We start from the raw sequence: 27,000 nt of genomic DNA on the forward strand, positions 1-27,000 counted from the left end.
GTCAGATGTAGTTAGAAACTACATACGCTGTTTTAATCTTCTAAGCAAGGGCTTATTATGCGGTCCTGGCGCCATCTTGTGGATAGACAACATCAACCGTCTTTGGCTAATGAACGGAGCTGAGTGTCTCTCAGAAATAATAAATATTTCGAAATAGCGACTACCCTTATAAATAACTGCATAGTTGCAATCTAAACAGCTACATTCTTGACTAAAAAGCCTCAAAAGTACATTATGTTGTTCAATAGCTGCAATATTTGTCAAACGGTCCTCTTGTCGCTGTATGTGGGCGGAGTAATACAAAGGTGAAGGGTGAGGCTGAATCAAGGCTATCAGCCAATCAGATTCGGAACAGAACTGTGTGTGTGTGTGTGTGTGTGTGTGTGTGTGTGTGTGTGTGTGTGTGTGTGTGTGTGTGTGTGTATATGTGCGTGTGTACGCGTGTCTGTGTGTATAAATATGTTGTATTTAGCTTGTATTTATTATGTATTGTATGTTACATACAAAATTTAGGAGTCAGTACGATTTTTTTTTTGTCCCCAACAAATAGTTCAGTATTTTTCTTTGTAACAATCTCAAAAAAATGACAACTAATGCAGAGTGTAATAAGAAATACAAGGACAAATTACGAATATATATTTTATGTAGTGATTACGGTACAGCGGTGAACCCAGTTCACACTAGAAATGGATTCAACATATCTTTATCTTCAGAAATGGGAAAAAAGGTGTAACAAGTTGCCATATCCTTATCAGTTCTTTTTCAAATGTGCAATCTGGTATTAATTTAATTTTCCTGTTCCTCAAAGCAGCTGAGTGAACCTAAGGAACAAATGCAGGCTGTTTAGGAATTAAACAAGTCACTGTCATGCTTTTTCACTGTGTCTGGACCCAAGCTCATTGACATGACTAATCATTAGTTTGTTAAATCCTTTAAAAGTTCCCTTTTCCTTCAGTTATAATAAGCAAACTGATTATAATCCATAATTAGGCTTCATGTACATTTAATTCAATTCATCAGCTCATTGATTAAAAAGGGTCAGTGCAAAAGAAACTCATTCAGAGAAGGAGAAACATATTTTGTAGCTGTTTTAAAAAGAGTTGAAATGAAACGCAACCCCAGCAATATAATACTGTACTTCTGGTTGTTTTTATGTCTAAACGCAGCAGTTATATTGCTGGTGTGTCGTCTTTTTGAGTCGTAATTTCAGCTGCGGTTCTGTGGTTAATCAAATTGAAGTCTCCCCAAAATCAAGTTTATGGGAAAATCATGTGGATTTCATAAGTGAGTGAGTCAGAAATGGCAATGAAACAATTTAAATCAGAAAATGATGTGTGGTAAACATTTTTTTGGGGAAAACAATTTAGTAAGAACGTTTTTTTGTTTTGTTTTTTTTGCCACGTAGACTCAATTTCTTTCCACCTGTGATAAGAGTTTTTGTTGTTGTTGCTTAATGTAACAAAACAGCCTTAAGACAAGACACTGCAGGCAAACACGTCATTTTTTTTCTTTATTGTAAATTGTCTACTTTGAGATTTGGGAATTTTACTTTGTCAATTTTCTTTGTTTTTTTGTCAGTCTAATCTAATGTACACTCACCGGCCACTTTATTAGGTTCTGATTAGCCAATCACATGGCAGAAACTCAATGCATTTAGGCATGTAGACATGGTCTAGACCACAGATGTCAAACTCAGTTCCAAAAGGGCCGCAGCTCTGCACAGTTTAGTTCCAACCCTAATTAAACACACCTGATAAACTAATTGAGTCCTTCAGGCTTGTTTGAAACCTACAGGTAAGTGTGTTGGAGCAGGGTTGGAACTAAACTGTGCAGGGCTTCGGCCCTCCAGGAATTGAGTTTGACACCCCTGGTCTAGACGTTCTGCTGCAGGTCAGACTGAGCATCTAAATTGTAAAGAAAGGTGATATAAGAGACTTTAAACATGGCATGGTTGTTAGCGCCAGACGGGTTGGTCTGAGTATTTCAGAAACTGATGATCTACTGGGATTTTCACGCACAACCATCTCTAGGGTTAACAGAGAATGGTCCAAAAAAGAGAAAATATCCAGTGAGCAGCAGTTCTGTGGGCACAAATGCTTTGTTGATGCTAGAGGTCAGAGGAGAATGGCCAGACTGGTTTGACCTGATGTAAAAGCAACAGTAACTCAAATAACCACTCGTTACAACCGAGGTATGCAAAAGAGCATCTCTGAATGCACAACAGGTCAAACCTTGAGGTGGATGGGCTACAGCAGCAGAAGACCACACCGCGTGTCACTTCTTTCAGCTAAGAACAGGAAACTGGGGCTACAATTCGCACAGGCTCACCAAAATTAGACAATAGGAGATTGGAAAAACTTTGCCTGGCCTGATGAGTTTCCATTTTGCTGCAACATTCAGATGGTAGGATCAGAATTTGGCGTTAACAACATGAAAGCATGGATCCATCCTGCCTTGTATCAACGGTTCAGGCTACTGGTGGTGGGGGATATTTTCTTGCCACACTTTGGACCCTTTATTACCAATTGAGTGTTGTGTCAACGACACATACTACCTGAGTATTGTTGCTGACCATGTGCATCCCTTTCATGACCACAGTGTACTTATCTTCTGATGGCCATTTCCAGCAGGATAACGCGCCAAGTCATAAAGTGCAAATCATCCCAGACTGGTTTCTTGAACATGACAATGAGTTGACTGTACTCAAAAGGCCTCCACAGTCACCAGATCTCAATCAAATAGAGCACCTTTGGGATGTGGTGGAACGGGAGATTCGCATCATGGATGTGCAGCCGACAAAGCTGCAGCAACTGCGTGATGCTATCATGTCAATATGGAGCAAAATCTCTGAGGAATGTTTCCGGTACCTTGTTGAATCTATGCCACAATAGATTAAGGCAGTTCTGAAGGCAAAAGGGGGGCCAACCCATTACTAGTAAGGTGTACCTAATAAAGTGGTTTATGAGTGTAATAACTAATAAATGATCTATTTTATCTTTGCCATGATGACAGTAAATAATATTTGACTAGATATTTTTCAAGACACTTCTATACAGCTTAAAGTGACATTTAAAGGCTTAACTAGGTTAATTAGGTTAACTAGGCAGGTTAGGGTAAATAGGCAAGTTTTTGTATAACAGTGGTTTGTTCTGTAGACTATCGAAAACAAATATATAGCTTAAAGGGGCTAATCATTTTGACCTTAAAATGGTTTTTAAAAAATTAAAAACTGCTTTTATTGTTGCCGAAATAAAACAAATACAACTTCCTCCAGAAGAAAAAATATTACCAGATATACTGTGAAAATTGCCTTGCAATTAAAGGGGGGCTAATAATTCTGACTTGAACTGTATATACTTATTTAGTGCTCAGTAGACATCTTTGACTCTAATATGTCAAAATAACAATAAAACAAGAACTTTAAACCTGACTTTGTCAAATGTGTAGAAAAATATGCAAAAAATTATTGTTTGCATATTTAAATATTACATTTTAAAAAATTTAATCCACTAAATGCATTAAGACCTGAAACTTAATGTAATCAATCAACTGTAAATGGTGATTATAATCTTTTTTCCAATATTCACCTGCAGTGTCTTACCTTAAATGATCACTCAAAAATGACAATTACCTCATTATTTATTCTCCCTCATGTGGCTATAACCTTTAAGAGATTCTTTTCATATGTTGAACACAAAAGAAGATACTTTGAAAAATGCTGGTTGCTGGCACCCATCAACATCAACAAAAAAAAATGCAATGGAGTCCAATGTGTCCCAGCAATTTACAAAGTATCTTCTTTTGTGTTCATCACTTAAATATGTTTTAAACCAGTGAAGGGTGGATAATGATGGCAGAATTACATTTGAGTGAACTGTCCCTTTAAGCAGAAATCTACAACCCCTTACAACATTACACAATAAAACGACAGCATTTTCAAATAAAAAACCTTCTGTTGTCCTTCAGTTTAGATTAGCGTTTAAAGAAAAATGGAGACCAGCTCCACATAATGAATCAATATGCGTTACAAGAACAAGTCTGATTTTCCTAGACACAGTTTCCACGGTTAAACTTGACTATGTTGCCTGGAGGAAACGATGTCAGCTGTGACGTGCGGACAGATGTCAGCGCTGTGGTCTGTGCAGGGTGGGTGAGAGGGCAGGGTCGGGGTTTGGTCTTCTGTAGGTGGTGTTGAGGGTGTGTGGGTGCAGATGGAGTTCTCCAGCTCTTCCTGAGCCAGAGTGTTAAAGCGCTCCACCACGCAGTGAGCCGTCAGTCGAGCCTCCGGGTCGTGATCCCAGCACTCCGTTATAGTCGCGCACAACAACTGCATGCCCTAAAACACAAGGCAGACTTTTGTTATTGTGATTAAAAATATTAGAAATATGACATATATATTATTAGGTGCTCAGCCAAACAAAAAGTACAAAAATGTAAAAGGAGGCAACACCAAAAAGCTAAGAAAGTATAAAATTTATTCACCCAAAAAGGCTATCAGAGCATTTACCATTTCTAGCACACTGGCTCTTCATTAAACTATGACAGTAATATGACACAAAAAGTTTGGGATGAAAAAAAACTGAACTAAGGATATTAAAATAGAAAGAATTCTGACCAAATTTATGAGAAACTCAATTAAAAGTCTGAATTATGTTTTATAAACCCAAAGAATTGGGTCTATATTTATTTTAAGGTACTATTTTCAGCATTAACTGTGAATTTTAGCTCAATAAAGTCAGAATGTGCTGCTTATTAATGGTCATTAAGGTATTAGTTGGGTTGAGGTATTAGGTTGGGATGTAGAAAGCGATCATACAGAAAATATAAACTGCTGATATCTTAATTATAGACAGGAAACAAGTCAATAGTGAGAATTGATACTTAAACTAATGTGTTATCCAGATTTTTAATATTCATTCATTCATTCATTTTCTTTTTGGCTTAGTCCCTTTATTAATCAGGGGTCTCCACAGTGGGATGAACTGCCAACTTATCCAGCATGTGTTTTACTCAGCAGATGCCCTTCCAGCCGCAACGCAGCATTGGGAAACAGCCATACACACTCATTCGCACACATCTACACACTACAGACAATTTAGCTTATATATTATTGCTGTGAGGCGGCTGTACTACCCACTGAGCTAAGCTGTGGCCCAGATTTTTGATATGAAACTTCAAATCTGAAGAAAAAAAGTCAGAATTCTGAGGGGAAAGAAGTATTGCGAGATGGAAACTCTTATTCAGATTTTTTTTTAAATGTGAAAAATGATGGATGTGAATTCAGAAATCTATATAAAAAAGTCAAAATTCCAAAATGTAAACTCAGAATTGATACTTAAATTAACGTTTTACCTAGATTTTTAAAATAAAACCTTCAATTCAATGCATAAAAAGTCTGAATTGTGAGGGAAAACAAGGATTGCAACATGGAAACTCTAATTTACATTTTTTTATAAAGTGAAAAATGATGGAATTCAGAATTCTGGTTAAAGTCAAAATTGCAAAATGTAAACTTAGAATTCTGTTTAAAAAAAGTAAAAATGGTGAGACGTAAACCCAAAATTCCCAAAAAGTCCCTTTATTAATCTGGGGTCGCCACAGCGGAATGAACCGCCAACTTATCCAGCAAGTTTTTACGCAGCGGATGCCCTTCCAGCCGCAACCCATCTCTGGGAAACATCCACACATACACACACACACTCATACACTACGGACAATTTAGCCTACCCAATTCACCTGTACCGCATCTTTGGACTGTGGGGGAAACCGGAGCACACCCACGCGAATGCAGGGAGAACATGCAAACTCCACACAGAAACGCCAACTGAGCCGAGGATCGAACCAGCGACCCAGCAACCTTCTTGCTGTGAGGTGACCGTGCTACCCACTGCGCCACTGCGTCGCCTGGTCTGTTCAATCTAATTCAAAATGTTTTGTCTCACATTTTTGTCAAACTCCAAATAGGCTACGAAAACATGTGAAGTATGTGACTTACAGCAGATCACATTTCTTTATATGTCCATAGAGACAATTCATCTTCTTAAAGGGGAACTACTGTGCCCCTTTCAACAATCTATAAAATACGTCTCTGATGTCTCTAGAGTGTGTATGTGAAGTTTCAGCTCAAAATACCCCACAAATAATGTTTTAGAACTCTTTGAAACAGCCCCTTTTAGGCTTTGATCCTAATTGTGCGGTTTTGGTGACTGTCGCTTTAAATTCAAATGAGATTGTGCATTTCAAAAGAGGGCGGAGCTACAAATGCCTATGTGTCAGCATAGTGGCAGTTTCAAAAACAAGACTAACGTCATATGCTATAGGGAGAGGTTGTCACTGGTGGGCGGGGCTTTTCACTTCTGATGACATGTACAATGGGAGAATGTCAATCAAAGTGTTTCTGCAGACTGGTTATATCAAGTGTGATTATAAGAAATAAAATTATTATATTTTTACCATTGGAAGCTGGTTATATTCACACACTGTTGCCACACAACTGTATTTAAACTCCTTTTAAAATGATTTTGCATAATAGGACCCGTTTAAAAGTTATTCTACCACTGAAATCATTTTAGACATAATTTTAATGTAAAAAAAACCCTACAGTGCTGCTTAAAAATGACATTCAAATATTCATATATAACCCAGTGTTTTGCACTTCATAAATCCACAGTTATAATTGTGCACCCACTGAATGTGTGGTCCAGCTGTCTGGAATATCTGGTCTTCCTCGGTCTCTCAACACCAGGTCTCTCATGCTGTCCACACACGGCTGCTCACACACTTTGGAGCCAAATGGAGGTTCGTAACTCTTTACCTCTGTTGAAAACCAAACAGATACTTCATAACATTATGGCGTGGTTTTAACCTCAAGAGAATATATGCATCGAGAGCTTTACTTGCCTCCTATGACGTCACACCTAGAGACCATTTCCCACATCACTAGAGCCATGGAGTAGATATCAATCTGTTTAAAGGACTCCAGGTCCTCGAGATTCACCCTGGACTCCAGAACTTCTGGGGCCATATAGCGGGCAGTTCCCACCTAGACGAACACAGACCATGTGATTCGAAACTTCCTCAAATTGAATTACCATTGGTGTAATGTGATTAAATCCATGACCTTTACAAATCAACCACAGAGCTTTTAGGTTGCACTGAGAGAGCTTGAAGAATTGATCTTCATGCCTGCTGCAGTTCTTCCCACTCAGATCATACTTTCATTGATCTGTTTTGGAATGGCTGTTTTCTGTGAACGTTTGAAGCTCTCTTTCTGGAAACTATGCAGACATTACATGGGTGTTTTGGGTGACTATACTGGCTTCTAACCTTTTTATTTTTAGTCAAAATTTCTGCTTAAGTGGTCTAAACATAGTCCCTAAAGATGGTGAGGAAAGCACACAAAAATGTTGAATTAGAAATGTTTAGATGTTTGGGTTCAGTCCACATCTTTTAAGTACCCCTATTATGGTTTAGTTTTTAGTTAATAGTGCATGTACTATATACTTTGATTTTATCATAATGCACATTTTACATCCCTTCTCTAATCAGTGGCATATTTAGGCATAGGCAATATAAGCATGAAGCAATCTTCACTTTCATGAGGGCGGCGTGATTGTTGTTTGCCTGGAGCATCAGTAAAGATTGCTCCCGTACCGCCTCTAATAGTCCCAAACTACTTATTAAAATATGCATGCCAAACTAGATATATCGCTCTCCAAAATGCACTTGGGAGTGAAAACAATCATGGTGGCCATATTAAACCGTGGTGCTCAAAACTGGCCTCTTCGTAGGGCCCAATTTACAATTGATGAACACTGAGCTTCCATGATTTTTTGTCTATGGAAGTTGTTTGGTGTCGAACAGCATATTAAGTCCAAAGGACTTGTCCCTATGAAGCAGAGTTTAGCTCTAACTTGCTTCAAACCACCTGCTAGGATGTTTCTAGTATACCTAGAGCTTGATTAGCTTGTTCAGTGTGTTTGATTAGGGTTGAAGCTAAACTCTCTCTTGGACACCAGCACTCCTGGACTGAGTTTGGGCACCCCTGCTGTAAACTGTAAACCCAAGGGGATAACGCTCCATTCACATGAGGCGTGAGCTTCAATGCTTCCCATTCAGTTTGAATGAGTGACGTCAGGCGTTGCCGAACTACATTGTGGATCCGTCAGCGCCGATTCAGTGAGTATAGATCGGATATGCGGCCGGCTGGACGTGCGATATGCACATTAATATTGCAGCATTTTTTATGACACTGTATAACAATTATTAATATTTTTACAGTATTGTGACGGTTGGGGTGGGGGTAGGCGTTTAAAATACTATTTATTGGGTAATCTAATAGATAACATAAATAATACTCAGCACAACTACTGTTTTTACGCTACTGTGACGGTTGGGTTTAGGGTTGGGGTGGGGGTAGACGTTAATAAAATACAATGAATGGGAAATTTAATAAATAATAAATACAATTCTTGTTAACTTCCGGCCGCAAACATATCCGATCTAGCATCAACCCAGAAGTTGGGACTTGCTTAACTTTTCAAACACCGAAGGAAGCGTCAGCCAATCAGATCGCTTTATGCAAATAAACGAGCTCAGACAGTGGCCTATTGCTGATTAATTTCATTGGCTGACACTGCTATGACGATTGCGTCAAGACACACCCTCTGTTAAGCGTTGACGATGAGCTCTTCCGAATAGAATTTGCTGTCATTCTTTCTAAACCCATTCCGTTTTACTTGGTCTTCCCAGTGCAGTCTCATGGCAATTTGTATCCATTTTTAATCAATGTCTACATTTTAATGCAAATAATATCACACTAATTTGTACAAGCTAGACAGTTTCTTGTCAGTATGTGAAATATCTATCATGAAGTTTAGAGAATAATTGTCAATCATGCGTATTTTTGTTGAGGTTATGAATTCAATTGCCAATTAGATGCATTTACATTAATCACAGCGGCAAATAGTGTGATTGAAGAAATGGTTTGTCAACATGAACTGAGAAAAGAGTTTGAGGATGGATCAAACAGATGTTATTTGCAAGCAAATAAGATGATTGCAGCCATAGGCAAATGCAAACTTTTACAGTAGATCAGTTTCAGAAGTAAAAGTGTGAGGACGTGTTTCAGCAGTTCAGAACTGATTATATCTTTTAAGAGACAAAAAGTAATTGTGCCCAATAATAATCAGAGTAGTGCATTTAGCGCCCTCTATTGGTGAAAATTACTACATAATCGCTCCTAAATCCAGAAACAATGTGTTAGTTTGGGCAGTTTGAACATATAAACAACAGGGTGACCACAGATAGTATCATTTTTCTGGGACAATCTTGCATATATATATATATATATATATATATATATATATATATATATATATATATATATATATATATATATATATATATATATATATTAATTGAAGAAATTATTAGCCCTCCTGCATTCAAACTATTTTTGCTGGTTGTTCAAACTACTTATTTTAAATGAGCTGAAGCAACACAATTCTTCATTCAATCAACTTAAATTTGCAAAAACTTTAAGTTAACCTTATTGATTTGTGTCGGGACAACATGAAAGAATTGTGGGAACCCTGCATTTAACAGTGTTTGAAATTCAAATTCTTTTTTAAACATTTCCTTTACGATATTTAAAAGAGCTTGGACATTTTCACAGTTTGGGGAATGTCATGCATCTTTTGTTAGGTTGGAATAAAAAGTAGCTTTAAATTAGTTGTATATCATTCTTAATGTCAATATTTTAGCCCTCTTAGAAATATTTTTTTCCGAATGTGACTACAGAACAAACCACTGTTGTAACCACTTTTCTAATTATCCTCTCTTGTATAGTTAACCTAACTAACTTGGATTTTAACCCTTTAATTTGCATTTTAACCCTTTAACTACCCCATCAAGAAAAAAATGTTTGGATTGCATTTCTTAACTTCTTATGTTGCTAGTTGACACAATGCATTTTTTCAACATATCCCATAATTTCTAAATGATTAGCCTCTACCAAATGGTTGACATGTCGTTTTATGGTCAAAGTGTTAGGAATTAATAAATAAATAAAATAGAAATTTATTACTATAAAAAATCAGAAAATATGAAGTGTAAAATCTATTTATTTTTAAAAATAAAACATTATTGGATACTAAATCACTTAAAAAAAAAGTATTTATTAAATATTAAATATTTCTATTAAATATTTAATAAACATTAAATATTTCAGATTCTCATCTAACATGCTTTCTTGTTTTTTATTTTTTTATTTTTAACAATTAAACCAAAATCTAGTGTAGTAGTGCAACAGGATTATTTTTGTTTGAATTTTTTGTTTGTAAACCAACAGTTCTGTGCGTGTACACCATTAATTAAAACAGTCATTCTTTAAATGTCATTAACAGTCATTATTTAAAACTGTAAAAACATGGTCAACAGTTTAATAGAGGAGTAGTTAAAGGGTTAAGCTGAATACTAGCATCTTAAAAAATAACTAGTTCAATATTATGTATTGTCATCATGACAAAGAGAAAAAAATGACTATATTTAAATACGTGTTGGAAAAAAACCTCTTAAACATCCCTTGGAAAATACTTATACGAATAACTGTGCTATTATAAATAAAACTGTTTTACATGGAGAGTTCCATAACATGGGTCAGTTGCATCAAGATGTATTACTCCATACTAGATTTCTCAGTTACGCCCTCCTTCAATCTGAGAGAAATCAGCCATATTTAGGCCATTCCTTCAGTATAAAACTCATTTTTTGGGTAAAAAAAAAAAAGTATCTTTTATATATTCAGAAAATTTCTCATACTGTCTAATCTGTTTTTGTGAAACATTATTTATTTGTATAATTTAACTCACTGTTTTTTTTAGCTTTAAAAATGTATAGCTATAAAGCATTAAAGCTGTTAGCATAGACAGTTTAATCAGGGTTGACAGAGTAGTCCCCAATTACAAAATTAATTTAAAAGCTTGCCATATTAACAATGTACAATTTTATTTTTACCAGAGTTTCAATAAAATTAAAATAATAATAATAATAATTTATTGATTTATTAATTAATTTCAAAGTTCTAAGGAGTAGTTTAGTAAAGGTTCAGTCCAGATTTTCAATAATAAAATATTTTTGTAATTTTTTTTTAGGCCTGATATATGGTTGTTGCTTGTTCTTTTAATGGTCTGTATTTATATGGCCAATTAAGCACATTTTACCAATTTACATTTAGTTTGTTTACAAGAAAAATGTAAATAAAACCCAACCTGATCTTTTAGATTTTTTTATCACTACATTTCAATGAATGTTGCAACCGTACCCCTGCTCAGGGTCAGTTGCAACATTTGACTTCGTCTGTTCAAGTTTAAATTCTGCAGTTATTATCACATGTACAAATATTATAACAATGTGGGTGGGTGTCTGATACATGTGAGTTTATTATTTTAAAATTTTGGGTTTCCACAAAATACTGTCTCTGAGAAACTGAAGGAAATCCAAAAAGTGTTGCAACAGTCCCCACTCTCCCCTACACAAGGACATCACCTATATGCTATAGACGATGTTTGTAAACATTAAGCATTTGCGCAGTGAGGTTGCAGAAAAAAACGGGAGCGCTAACATTTAGGGTGAGGGAATGACATCTGACGCGGTACAGATTTTGTTGTTGTATTAGAGATAAGTTAAATTGATTACATATTATATATATTATTTACGTAATGCTTTCAGTGTAATATAACAGCTCATCACCCAATGATAAGCACAGTGATTTGGCAAAATTAATGTTAAAGTGAGCGGCGTTCATCTGACAGGTCCATTTGCGATAGCACCCTCCCCAAGGATATTGGATAAGACGAAACGACCAAGCATCCATCCGAAATATACAACTATCTCATTCCAACTCCAAGTGATTTTACAATAGAGAAGTTAAAAGACTACAAGTCTTTGGATGCCTACAATGCTGTTCTGTGTGGTCATGTGCAAGAAATAATGTTCCATGATTACCAGGTTCAAAACTTTGTAGTGCTAAAAACCGAGGTTCTGCCTAGCCAAAGACAAGAAGGAAAGAAGACGGAACTGTTCAAGGCCTGGGTAATCATCAACAAGCAAAACAACTGCTTTCTGACAGCGAACTTCACCTGAATGGCAGGGTATACGTGATCTTACATTTTTACATTTCATTCTAAGCATTCTGTGTTCGCAGTTTAATAAACATTTACTGTTTTTGCTGAAATCATTGCTGCAATCAAAAACGAGTACATTGTAATGTGTATGATTCAGCATAGCGTGAACTCACCTGATATGAAATGACAACTGCAGAGTTCAGCATTTTTAATTAGGTCCTCACTCCATTCAGCTCCCTTTTAGCCAAATCCTCTACGGTTGGCATTGAAAGCAGTGTGGTGTACAGTAAAAGTTTTCTATTTTTGTCATCCTACTGCACAACACGACATATTTGCTATTGAAACCGGCCTTTTTTTGCAACCGAGAACCCGTGTGACGTCATGTGTGGCGTACAGTAGGTTGCTAATTTCGTCTATATAGGCTACCTGCAGGTTAACTATGCTTATATATAATTCTCCAACTGTTAAAAGTTATGAGTTACTAGTTAATTAGTTAAAGTTATTAGTAACTAATAAAGTTATAGTAACTCATTACCTTATCTTTTACGAATTTGATTGTGATGCAATCACAATTGTGAAAATAAGTGCTACACAAATAAACTTGAATTGGTTGTAGTTTTCAAATAGCCAGTCCTTCCTACCTGTCCACTGTTGGCGAAATCATCTACAGTGAGAGACAGGTCAAGTCGCAGAGCCAGGCCGAAATCACAGAGCACGCATTCGCTTTGGTTCTTCAACACAATGTTGCTGCTCTTCAGATCTCGATGGGCGATGGGCACTTTTTGTATGCCACATGGCGTCGTGTCACTGTGCAGGTGCGCCAGTCCTCTTGCCACAGAGCCTGCTAGTGAACACAACTCTGCCCATGTCAGAATATTCCCAACCAGAAAGTCTTGAAGGTTGCCCATGTTATAATAAGCCATGATGAGCCAGTATTGCCTCTGGGAGGTGGCAGACGTACCGCCCCGCTCCTCAGCCGTCAGAAACTGCACCACGTTCTCATGTTTCAAGTTGGCATCAGAGAATATGGCTCTTTCGTTACACCACGATGAATACTCCACTGCTGGAAAAATCTTCACAGCCACCGTTTCATACTGCCCGCTTTCATTATGACTAAGTCGTGCCCGCCATACCTCCGCGAAGCGCCCTTTACCCACCAGCGCCTCCAGCTGGATGGGCAGCTGCTCCGTGTTGTGGTTTAGATTATTGGCACAAGTCGATGACATTTCTGAATTGATGTCATCGCTGAGGGATGGCCGCTTGGCACTAAAGTCGATGCCATTAGCTTGGCCCTCGGCAGGATCAAGAGACTGGTAGTGGGTCCGTCGTGGTCCCCATTCCTTGGGCTTTTTGCCTGGCTGACGTGTGCGATACAGGTAAAAAGCCATGGTCGCAATGACCGCTACTAAGAGGGGAGGAACCAGGCTTATGACCACGACTGGAATCACGTCTTTAGACTTCAGCTTTGAGAATCCTGAGGGGATAAAGGGAAGTGATTACATTAGCACACACAGACTCCATATGCAGCTGCTGTCAAAGAAAGCATTTTAAATGCTACTTCACAAGAGGTAGTTTTGGATGGGCAAAGAGATGTTTTGGAGCCGTTAGAGTTTGCTGTAAACATTTTGTTTGACAGTGGTCAAATATTTTAAATTATTTTGTGTTAAATCAATATTTGGCTTATTTTCAATGCCAATATTTAATATATGAATGAAGCTTCATATTGTATACAGCTCAAGTCAGAATTTTTAGCCCCCTTTGAGTTTTCTTTTTTTAAAATATTTCCCAAATGATGTTTAACAGCAAGGAAATTTTCACAGTATGTCTAATGACATTTTTTCTTCTGGAGAAAGTCTTGTTGGTTTTATTTTGACTTGAATAAAAGCAGTTTTAAATTTCTTTAACACCATTTTAAGGACAAAATTATTAGCCCCTTTTAGTTATATATTTTTATAGTCTAGAACAAACCATCGTTATACAATAACTTGCCTAATTACCCTAACCTGCCTAGTTAACCTAATTAACCTAGTTAAGCCTTTAAATGTCTTGAAAAATATCTAGTCAAATATTATTTTCTGTCATCATGGCAAAGATAAAATAAATCAGTTATTAGAGATGAGTTATTAAAAACTATTATGTTTAGAAATGTGTTGAAAAAAATCTTCTCTCCGTTAAACAGAAATTGGGGGAAAAATAAACAGGGGGGCTAATAATTCTGACTTCAACTGTATATGACAAATTATATTTATATTATATTTAGTTGTTCTGTTATTTATATATTGCGATAGGAATATCATTCATAAGAGGACTATTTGGAAAGAATTCTGAATTTTACATTGATTGGGATACATTTTTTAGGTGAGTGCATCTGCATAAAATGTTCAAATTTATTTAAAAAAATCAATAAAATAAATGAAAGCACAGATGAACACAATAGAACAAAGATTAAAAATAAAAAAAAGCTTTATGGTTTTTAGTGGAGCCTAACAGTATTGAAGTACAGAAATTAAATAATCAAATGTAAAAATACACGATATAATCTTCGTGGCATTAATAAACACAATTAATCTTTGTGAAAGTGGGAAACTTTAGAATTTCTTGTGTTCATATTGTTTAAATTCACTTGAATTTGCTTGAGATTCTGCGATGTGACTGTTGCAGATTCACACATTGTGATACGATATATACGACTATACTGTATATATAGTTGAAGTCAGAATTATTATCCCCCCTTTGAATTTTAATTTTTTTTTTTTTTTTTGTTTAACAGAGCAAGGAAATTTTCACAGTATGTCTAATAATATTTTTTCTTCTGGTGAAAGTCTTATTTGTTTTATTTCGTCTGTAATAAAAGCAGTTTTAAATTTTTTAAACACCATTTTAAGGGCAAAATTTTTAGCCCCTTTAAGCTATTTTTTTTCCATAGTCTACAGAACATTTATGTGTAGAAATGTTTGAAAAAAACCTTCTCTCCATTAAACAGAAATTGGGGGAAAAAATAAACAGGGGGTTAATAATTCTGAAAACTGTATATATAATTATTAGTATTTCTTTACTCACTAAGCTCATTGCTTTAATTAAAATAAACAATAGAAAATCACAACATTTTATCTCACAAATCTGAAATTATGTTTATCAAACTTATCTTGCATTTCTGAAATTCCCACAGTTATGATATAAATTCACAATTCTGACTTTTTCAAACTCACAACTACTTGTATGAACTCATATCACATTTCTAAAAAAAAAATCAGTCAGGTACAAGCTCAGAATTGTGAGAGAGCCTACAACTATAAGACATTTAGTAGGAAATCTGACAAACAAGTTCAGGATTGCGAGATGTAAACGTTCCTTTTTCATAGGTTTATTTCTCGCAATTGACTCGTAAATTAATAGGTGAAATGAGAACTGTGAGATAAAAACAGATTTAACATATTATGGCACTGATGCCATTGCAAAGACATGAAATAAAACTGATGTTATATCATGTTTTTCATACATATATTTATCCACATTAACACTGCATATCCCGTTTATGCCTAAATGTGACCCTGGACCACAAAACCAGTCTTAAGTTGCACAGGTATTGCACAGGTATAGAGTCAAAATTATAGATTTTTCTTCAAGTTCACCATAAAAATATTAAACATAATTTTTAATATTTAATTTGGAAAACTCTAAAGGTGATTTTCTCAGTATTCAAATATTTTTAACCCTATTTTAACCCTTAAATTTTATATTTAAATAGTTGCATCTCAACCAAAAATTGTACTATCCTATCAAACCATACATCTATTCAAAGGTTATTTATTTTAGTTAAGTATGTACAAATCTCATCTGTTTATAAGTATAAATCTTAATTTCATTTCAAATTTAAAAATAAATGTACATTATGGTTTATGATGGTTTTCAGGGTCCCAAATAGTAAAACAAAACTATTTTTTTCAGTATTAAAGCAACCTTTTGAATTGAATAATGTACCATTGGGTCCTTTATCAAAGATGAGCCTGTCGTTACACTCCTGATCTCCAACACAACTGCAGATGAAGAGCAGGCCATCTTCAGATGGATGAGGGCTCATCAGACACTCCTTGGACGAGTAATTCGCCAGCATTATGTTCTCCAGCATATGCTGGGGGTCATAACACAGCGTCCGCACACTCACGCTCACATTGTCCTTCTTCCTGTGAGAAACAAATGATAGAAAAAAATGACTTTAGTAGTTACAAAAGCAAGATAAACACATCAGGCTTAAGGGAAAATATTCCTCAGATGAAATCTAGAATGAAAAATTAACCAGGGAATCCCTGCTCGGAGGTGTACTTTGTTCTTTTTGCCAGAGTCTAAACTTTCCTGAGGGTTATAAATGTGTTTGCTGTTTGTTCTGCATTAGAGGACTCTTTATTTTACCCCTCAGAGAAGAGCCTTTTTTTTATACATGCAGCTTCCCGTTACTGCAGTCACTCGAAGGTCACGATGAAAGCAGCTTAAAAGCAAACTCATAAAAAAGCAACCTGAATTACACCACAGATTCCGAGTGCCGTAATATAATTGAAATGTAATTATACTGTCATTTTTGAGGCAAATTTATAGAACACATTTGTTTCTGATTATGGTTCCCACACATGCTTTCTTCTGTGATTAAACACCGAACTAAAGCACTCGGACAGAGTTTGTGAAACAAAGTACAGATATTGTCGTCCAATTATAAAATGACGTCAGGTTATCTTTAATGACTCAGAGACAAGTGCGACAAGATTTGTTTTAATGTATAAACACATACAGACTGAGATTATTTCAATCAAAACTATGTAACACAACCAGTGAAACCAGTCTCCCGAACCAATGACACTAATGAGACAATTTTATTAAATCAAACACATACAAACAGAGGCTATTTTTAATGCATCTAAATCAAGTGTATTGGTGAGGGTGTGACAATATGGGTAAAAGTAGTCAGTCAAGCAAGGCTCAATAAAGGAGCAGACTGATGAATCAGGCGAAGATGTGGAGACAGGCGGTAAACAATCAATAAACAGTATAAACAAAGAGTCAAAACATGGCAAGACAAAACAAAGAAAACACTCAGAAACGTTCACTGCAGTATAACAAGACTTACAACGGACATTTGTGTGAATAGTGTATATTTTGTCCATGTAATCAGTGACCAGTGTGTGACTGCAGGGCATAATGGGATATTTAGTTCAGGTGAATAACAGGGAGTACTTTCTAATGACCTGTGAGGGCTACATTACTGGCGATCAAAACAGCTAGTGTGTAACAAGTGAAGTTCGACTTCCAAACAAATTATTCTTTTTTTAGTGAATAACCAAACTTAGACTGAGCTCATCTTTAATGACTCAAAGTTCGACAAGATTCTTTTTTTACTGAGGTTATTTTAATCAAACACATGCAACGCAACCAGTGAAACCGGTTGAAAAAACAGTGACACTAATGAGACAATTTTATTAAATCAAACAAATACAAAATGAGGTTATTTTTATCCCATCTAAAACTAGTGTAATGGTGAGGTTGTGACAACAGGGGTAGAAGTAGTCAGCAAGGCAGAGCTTAATACAGGAGCAGACAAATAATCCAAAGAGTAAATGATGAAACGGGTAAATGATTACTCAGCACTGGATATTTATGTGTGAATGGTGTACATATGGTCCATGTAATCAATGACCAGTGTGTGACTGCAGGGCATAATGGGATATGTTGTTCAGTTGAATAACAGGGAGTGCTTTCCAGTGACCTGTGAGGGTGATGGCGATTAAAACAACTAGTGTGCAACCTGTGAAGTTCGACTCCCAAACCAATGGTTCTTTATAGTCAATCAAACAAATTGAGACTGAGTTTAACTTTATTCATTCAGAAACAAGTCTACCAGCCAAACCGAAGATTCTTTTTATTGCATATAAACATACAAACTGAGGTTATTTTGAATCAATCGATAACATGCAGAGCAACTAAGGAAGTCTTATTCCCGAACCAATGGATCTAATGAGATAATTATGTTTTATTATATCAAACAAATAGAGACTGGGGTTACTTTTATTAGACCCTCAAAACTCAGGGCTTCTGGTAGTACCTAGAATAGCAAAGTCGAGTAAAGGAGGTCGAGCCTTCTCATTTATGGCCCCTAAAGTCTGGAATAGACTTCGTGATATCCTTCGTGATAATAGCCTTCGTGATAATGTCCGAGGCTCAGACATACTCTCGCAGTTCAAAACTAGTTTAAAGACCTTTTAGTAAAGCAGACACTCAAAGCAGATAACTTAGCGCTATGGTACATGAATGTGCCTCATGCAGGTTTTAGCATCTCGTTTATCTACACTATGAACAGCAGCTACGCTAATTATTCTCTTGAACTGACACCGTTTCAATCTATGATCTTCTATGTGTAGCTGCTTTGACACAATCTACATAGTAAAAGCGTTATACAAATAAAGGTGAATTGAATTAAATATAACGTCTCTGCTTCCGACCCCTTCTGTGAAAATTTAGTGGCTAAATAAATTATATTTTCACTTCTTTGTTTTTAATTTTGCCTAAGGTGATTATTTACATTCTCTAATCATCTTAATTTCTAATCAAATTATTTAAAATCAAATTATTGCAGAGGCTCTGCTGAGATCTGAGGCATGTCACATATACTGCATTGATGAAGACTTGAGCATTGACTTACCATATGGCTACACACACTTCTTCAGCCAGAAAGCAGTAAGAGGTCAGACTGCAGTTGCTCATGCAGACGTTGTCTTCACACACAGGACTGGAGTGATCACACCACTTACACAGGTTGGTCTTTATGGGGCTTAAACTCTGCACCTGCAGAACTACAACACACACAGACCAGAAGATTTTAGGTTTACATGGTATAAAAATACTAGGCACAATTTAGGTCAGTTTGTGAATGTTTTCTTTTAAGATTATAGGTAGATGACAAATGTAATGTGTGTGTGTGTGTGTGTGTGTGTGTGTGTGTGTGTGTGTGTGTGTGTGTGTGTGTGTGTGTGTGTGTGTGTGTGTGTGTGTGTGTGTGTGTGTGTGTGTGTGTGTGTGTGTGTGTGTGTGTGTGTGTGTGTGTGTGTGTGTGTTTATGACATACAGTATCAGAACACAAATTTCTATAGTTATAGAAATATGACAAATATGACAAATATTAAGAGGTGACTTATGAGGACACGCATATAAATGTGGACAATGTCGCACATTTTCAAATAGTTTATAAATCATACAGAAAGACTTTTTTTCTAGGAACTAAAATGCATGTAGTTTTCTTATGAGGGTTGATTTTGGGATAGGATTGGGGTGGGGTGATAGAAAATACTGTCTGTACAGTATGAAAACCTTTGCAATGTCCCCACAATTCACAACATAATGTGTTTCTGTGTTTTTACAATATTGACAGCTATTTTCATAAATTATGAATTGTAGTTTGGAGTGAAATCTATCTATCTGATCTAGTTTGTTTAGGCTTTTTAAATTTTTTTTTTTACTTTTTTATTACTTATTTTAAATACTTTTTTAAACTAAATAAATATTTATTAATATAAATTGTATATATTTTGAAAAATATAAAATTTGTTAGCAGATTAAATAAAGTTCCTGTTATTATTTCAAATAGTACTAATGAGTATGTTTACATGGACACCAATAATCTGACAACGTTTAAAACGACGTTTAAAATGAAAACAATCAGCGTCCGAATTTTTACTGCATTTTGCGACAGGATAGTCCATACACACACGACTGTTTGACACTATTTTCTCCACCTATCGAGTCAGTGAAGGACCACAGACTCACACATCGCTAAATGCGGAGTTTTTTTCTCCTATTCTGTATGCAGTATCAAATTCCATTAAAACAACACTCTTTAAGCAGTTCATGCTCGCATCCAATATCTCATTTGTCACAGGGATATGAGTAAAACATTCCTGAATGAAAGTGAAAGTGCCAAACTGCAGTTTAAGCCAAAATACTAAAAATGAATCACTTGAAATTACCAACACAATCTCACGGCAATTCGTAACTTTTTCATTTAGTGGCTAATTCGTACAAATTCGTACGATCTAATTTGTACATTTTAGTACGATTTGCGTATCCCCCAATGGCGGTTGGGTTTGGGGGTGGGGTTAGGTGCCACGCCTCCTTTTTAAAATCGTACATTTTCTTACGACTGAACTCGTATGAATTCGTACGAATTAGCCACTAAACTGCCAAAACGTAAAATACTTACGTTTTCTCGTGAGATCAGGCTGGAAATTACATGAAACTCTGGAGGAAAAGTGGATAGCGTGATGACCCAATGACGTTAATGGAATTATGTGCTGTAACATGTAAAACGGGGTCATGAAAGAAACATTCAAAAAGCAACTCATGCAAACACCTTAATCGTATTATTGTCTTATTCAGATTAAGGCAAGTAATTCGATTACTGATGTCCATGTAAACGTAGTCATTGCTTTTCTTTATGTTTTTAATATTATTTAACTACAACACTAGTGCAAAATGATTTTTATAGTACATTTGCAATAAAATGAAGGTTATATATTTCATAGTAACCTCACATAAAATGTATTTTTGTATTTTTCATTTTAAAGTTTTAGTAATTTAGTGAAACTCTTTATATGATTTTCATTTTTTTTGATTTTATCTATTTAATTTAGACTTTTTATGAATTTAGTATAACAAAGATTTTTTTTAAATTTCATTCATTTATTTTATTTTCGGCTTTGTCCCTTTATTAATCAGGGGTCGCCACAGCGGAATGAACTGCCAACTTATCCAGCAAATATAAAGTTTTAAAAATATTGTAAAAGGCTGGTCTTACTGTATTATGTCTCTAAATTTAATTGAGCTGAATTTGCAAGTAAAAACAGGGTGTCCACAAGGTCTTAAGAAGTCTTCAAATATCTTAATTATTTATTTCCTTTGGCTTAGTCCCTTATTTATCAGTGGACACCACAGAGGAATGAACCATCAACTATTCTGGTGTATGTTTTACGCAGCGGATGTCCTTACAGCAGCAACCCAACAATGGAAAACACCCATACACTCTTGCATTCACACACATACTGTACACTACAGCCAATTTAGTTCACCCAATTCACCTATAGCGCATGTCTTTGGACTGTGAGGGAAACTGGAGCACCCGGAGGAAACTCGCGCCAACAAGGGAAAATATGCAAACTCCACACGGAAATGCCAACTGATCCAGCCGAGGCTTGAACCAGTGACCTTCTTGCTGTGAAGCGATCGTGCTACCCACTGCGCCACCATGACGTCCAATTTTTCATAGTTTTCCCAATAATATAGTTAATATAATACATGCTAAAGGTAATATAAAATGCACATAAGATGCATGATCATCATATATTACAAAATCCTATATTTTAACATTTAAATGATGCTCTTGGAACACACAAGGGAAAAAAACGAAGAACACAAATAACAAAGACCTTTTTACTATAACGCAGTAATAAAAGCAGCCAAAACTGTTTACGACGCCAATGACTGTAGAGCAAAGTTATAGGAATGAAAGCTGTAATGACAGCTGCAATCAAGACAATGCTTAAGAGCAAATCTTCATGCTACGTGATCCATCTGGAGTTCATAAATCTCTAATTGGATTTGGATGAATGCAGTGTATGGCCTGGTGTGTGTCTGTGTGCATGTGTGCATGTGTGTTTGCTTTGGTGCACAGATCACTGAAAGCATGTGTATTCATGAGAGTGTCAGGAGTTCCTGTGGTTTAGTGGGATAAGCCTGAATTCCTTCTCCTCTGTCCTGATACGACCGCGTCACGACAATATTAATTGTTTATAAAAAGCAGATGAGGGGTGGGAGCCGTTCCGCCAGCGACCGTACAGTAAACAGCTTCGAAAGAAAGAGCAGAGATCTTTTACACAGACTTCCAGATGTCCGCTGATGCCAACCCATCAAAATATACAACAGACACACAGAGGGAGAGAGAGAGAGAGAAAAAACTTAAGGCTAAGCACAAAAGCCCTGCTTCTATAAACTTTGAAGTAATTAAACTCTGCAGCAAGCACTCCAGAAATAAATTAAAGCCAGAAGTGCAAAAAGCGGCCAAGTTTTGAAGCTCAACCCCTCAGAGATTATGTGGATAGCAATGGCTGTGAGTTTACAGGAGATGCTGGACTGCAATTATTTGGTTTGCGCTCAGGCAAGTTTCCCTTCTCGTTCCCTATTTGTAATCCAAAAACATAATGACGGAAAGGTTTTGCCAAGTATTTTGCACAATATTTAATACCGTTATCAGTGGTGGTAGTACACTCTCAGAAATAAAGGTACAAGAGCTGTCACTGGGGTGGTACCTTTTTAAAAGATACACATTTGTAACTAAAGGGTCCTCATTATTACCTCAAGGCTACAAATAGTGACCTAAGAAGTACAAAAGTGTACCTCTTGAAATGTTTAGGTACTCATATATACCTTTGAGTTACCAATATGGATGGTACCCCCCTAGTGACAGCTCTTGTACTGTACCTTTCTTTTTGAGAGTGGTAAATGCACTGTTAATAAAACATTATGTGACTTAACTTAAAATAAGCGAGTAAACCTGTTACTTTTAAAATTATTAGTTGACTTTATTTAAAATAAGCGAGTAAACCTTTTGCTTTTTTGATTTGATTTATTTATTTTTAAACAAAAATATCCTACATGAAATATCATTAACAAAAAATAGATTTCAACATGATCGAAAATGGAGCGGGATGAAGCACAAGCTTATTATTTTCCCACCCCATTACCACATACTTCATTTGTCTAGTGCTTAAACTTATTTCTTCTTTTACTTATCTTTTTATTTTTTTTTTTACATGAGACATATTTTATCCTTTTGGAATCTTTGACATATTATATTTTAAAATGATTAGTTAACTTTACTTAAAATAAGTGAGTAAACCTGTTGCTTTTAAAATGATTAGTTGACTTAACTAAAAAAAAATTGTAAACCTGTTGCCTTACAAAATTAAATAAATGAACTATGTGCTTATTTATAAAAATAAGGTTAATTTTAATTTACAAAACCAACTAGGTTTACTCATTTTTTAAAGTAGTAAACTTGCCGCCTTTAAGGCAACGGGTTTACTTTTTTTAAGAAAAGTAAACAATAACTTTTTACAGAGTATAAACTTAAATGGTTATTATCATTTACAATTATACATTCATCAGATTTATACAGTTAGTAGTTGCCTCTATACAACAATAAAATAATAAAAACATATTTTGTATAATGTATGCATTTGGCAGATTTTTTATAATAAATAATTTTATTAATATTATATTGTATACATACAATAATACAAGAAATATATATATTAAATAAAATTATAATGCATAACATAATATTCTGCATTTTGTTATATATAAAAACTTATGATTTAAATAATAATGATTGATATAGTAATAATAAAAACTGAAGTAAATACTAAACTATTAATTTGAATGAGAATATGAATGATATACATATAATGCAGTTATATTTCATTTTATGCTGTTTTTCCATACACATACTGTATGTATTAGTGCTCGACAAAAATAAATTGCATCCAAAATAAAAGATTGTTTTGGCATAATTTAAGTGTGTGTATGGTGTACATTTATTATGTATACATAAATACACACAGACATGCACATATTTGAGAAAAAATATTTATATTTAGATATAAAGTATATGTGGATATGATACAAATTATATAAATATTTGAATATCTGTGTAACATTTTTGTATAGTTTATTTCTATGTATGTGTGTGCATCATATAAATGATATATACATATAAACACCCACACATGTAATATGTCAAAACAAACTTTTCTCATATCTAATATTTTTAATATTCTATAATTCTAATTTAAAAACATAATAATACAATTGCAATGTAAATGTAATTTAGCAGGTTTCAACCCTAAAATTATATATACTGCCCTATAAAAAGCCTTCACAAATGGGACTGTTTTATTTATTATATTCTCCCATATCTCTTTCATGCCATAAAGCATTTTTGGGGGCCCCATGTATGCAGTAATCAAACCACCCCACTGGGTGGCAGATTTCCAAGTTTTTTTTTTTTATTTCTTTTAAACTCAGCTTGATCCCTGAAAGCATTTCCTGATATTAAATGCATAACAGTACAGTGAACGCAGCGCCAGCATAACTGTGGCATTCATGACAAACAGATGTTGCTGTTTTTAAAGCTGACCGTGACTCCATGAGTGCCGTTTCTTTGTTGAGGTCAGAGAAGATGCAACCTCTCGTCATTACCAATGAAATCTTCTATCTCAAGCCAAATAATAAGAATCAACCATTTATCAACGTTCAAAACAAGATGCCTCTCCTCCACGGGTACCATGCAAACCCAAGCCCTCAAGAACAACTTCTTGGCCAAACAAAGGAGAAAAAAGAGCATCTGTGTCCAGCGAGAGGTCACTAGTGTTGGGTTAGCCCCGGTCAGCATTGCACCCTCTGTTTAAGTCATTACAATATTGCCATTGTGGCCGATCGTGATGACAAAGCGGAGAAGCATCAAGGGATTCAAGAGGGATGTCTGTTGTGTATTTTTATATACAGTGTCTCTATGTGGTCACATATTCTCCAGCTATTTTTTTTCAGACAGTAGATGTGAAATGATAAGTGAGGCTGAGAGGTGATGGCTTGCTTCTCTCCACCCACATGGTAATATTTCATAATTGTTGTTGTAAGTGGAGCTGCTATACACACGCACACACACGCACACACACACACCCAAAACGTTTAAGGAGGCCTCTCTGCTGGGCTAAAATTATTTGGGTTCTCAAGATTTGGTTTCCTTGATGGAACTTTCCAAGCATAGTTTTTATTTTTTTAGATTATAGTGTGTGGCATCTTTTGTAGAAATTCTGTTTTTTATTAAGAGTATTATTGGTGCAGAGTTTCATAGCATATTGCTGATCTAAACTATTAAAAAGCATCTGTTTTTAACTGCTGTTTATTCTGTAGCTACTGTGACTTTTTATTCTTAAAACACAATGAATATGATATATTTAATTTATTTATTCATTAATTTTCTTTAGTCTCTTTATTCTATGATATATTGGATGGTATTTACTTTAATGAATCTTGAAATTATTTTCATCTCAACAGGAGCCATTTGAGCACTCCTCATATGATAGTTTTACAGGGATAGTTGACCTGTGTTTTGGGTCTACAGTGCATTAATTTGTGTTATATTTAACAAAAATGCTTATAAAATTAACAAAGTAAAAAATGTTCATAAAATAAACGGTTAATATATTTGTTTTCCAGTATATGAAGAGTTTAGATGAAAAAACATTTAAATGATATCTGAAATTTTCCTCTAAAAAGAGGCTTTTCATGTCAAAGATAAAATAAATCAGTTATTAGAAATGAGTTATTAAAACTATTATATTTAGAAATGTGTCTCTCTGTGTAACAGAAATTGGGGAAAAAATAAACAGGGGAGCTAATAATTCAAATATTCGCCAGACAGATATATTGTCATATTTACTCCCATTTAAACATCTAGGGGATAATACAATATCAATAAAAGGGGTTTAAGAAATATGCAGGAAATATGCAATTTTATGTTCGGAAATTCAGGAGACAAAACCATTATTTTGGGCAAGTTTTCAACTCCCACATACTAATAAAACTACAAAGTTGTATTATACAAGCAAGTCAAACACACTTGAACTTATTTGTTGAACTTATTTCACTTGATTTAATGTATTTGCAGTATTCAAAAAACCCAAACAGATATCTTTAATGTGTTCCATAAAATTCACTGTAACTGTCAACACATGCTTTTTTTTCCTTATCCAAGATGCTTTGACCCGGTTATATGTGCCCATTTCCTTCTACAGTTGTATAAAACCTGTTTATGTGCTGTTTAAACTTATTCTCTTCTTTTCAAAAGAAGTTTTGCGCACAAAGACAAAGCTCTGATGCGTGGAGCCTCCAGACAATGAAAGCAGAACGAGAGAAGTGAAGATTTACTCACGACAGAAGCAGCACAGAAGAGCAGATGTTCGAGTCCACAGACCCATAATATCACACAGTCCTCCGAAGATCCACACTACTGAAGCGATGCCCTTATTTTCTTTATCTGCTCGTGTCAAAGACTCAGATAAACCAGCCTCATCTGTGAGAGAGTTCGGGTCTCTCTCTCTCTCTCTCTGCGTGTAACTGAGTTCCGTGTAGGCGGATCCAGATGTTTTTAATCCAGATGTGAGTGAGAGCGGATCCGCCCAGGAACTTACATTTATCAAAGCACGATTCACAATACATAGAGAGAACAATGAACTACAGTCCAGTGTGTGCTCAAATATTTGTGCAATCTATCAGCAAATTTTCTTTCTTTCGTTCTTTCTTTCTTTCTTTCTTTCTTTCTTTCTTATTAACAACAGAAGCAGCAGCAATAAAAGTAGCAAGTAATGTGTAATACAATCAAATATTTGGTTTAACATTAATGTAAATGTGTGATGCAAACAGAAAATAACAATAATCCGCAGAAATCATTAAATAAGTCTTTTTATAGTTTATATAAACATTTCTGAACACCAATAACGGAGTCAAATGCAAGGTTTGCTCTTGACATTGGTGGGGACTGGTGATTTCAACCCCCAAATTACATAATAATACCCTCCAAATTGTATAATAATATTAATAATAATGCTATTAAAATATAATTAATTAATCCTCTCTTCATGCAATTTATTAAATTAAAATGTATAATGTTAAAGGAATGTTTATTAACTGATAAAGAGAGAGTTTAATAAAGACTTGTCTCATATATAGGTATAAATAAAAATAAATGTGATTTGACCCTGTTTGCATGTCTATTTTA

The 27,000-nt window shown here is 35.2% G+C and overlaps 1 protein-coding gene across 1 annotated transcript; it reads right to left on the minus strand.

Annotated features, from left to right (window-relative positions):
- Positions 1-625: 625 nt before the first annotated feature.
- On the minus strand, positions 626-26,341 carry tgfbr2l (transforming growth factor beta receptor-like). The gene is made up of 7 exons (XM_683846.6): positions 26,155-26,341; positions 18,814-18,964; positions 16,107-16,309; positions 12,767-13,599; positions 6,901-7,042; positions 6,689-6,816; positions 626-4,336 (listed from the first exon to the last, which is right to left on the minus strand). Exons 1-7 carry the CDS (start codon positions 26,198-26,200, stop codon positions 4,067-4,069), a joined length of 1,773 nt encoding a protein of 590 aa, XP_688938.2. The 5' UTR covers positions 26,201-26,341; the 3' UTR covers positions 626-4,066.
- Positions 26,342-27,000: the final 659 nt, after the last annotated feature.

Source organism: Danio rerio, chromosome 9 (genome assembly GCF_049306965.1).
Source record: "Danio rerio strain Tuebingen ecotype United States chromosome 9, GRCz12tu, whole genome shotgun sequence".
Taxonomy (NCBI): Eukaryota; Metazoa; Chordata; class Actinopteri; order Cypriniformes; family Danionidae; genus Danio; species Danio rerio.

Coding starts and splice junctions, on each gene's coding strand:
- tgfbr2l (XM_683846.6), bottom strand. CDS start 26,200: ATGGGTCTGTGGACTCGAACATCTGCTCTTCTGTGCTGCTTCTGTC. Junction 18,965..26,154: donor TCTTCTGTGCTGCTTCTGTC/GTGAGTAAATCT, acceptor TGTGTGTTGTAG/TTCTGCAGGTGCAGAGTTTA. Junction 13,600..16,106: donor CTTTGATAAAGGACCCAATG/GTACATTATTCA, acceptor TTATCCCCTCAG/GATTCTCAAAGCTGAAGTCT.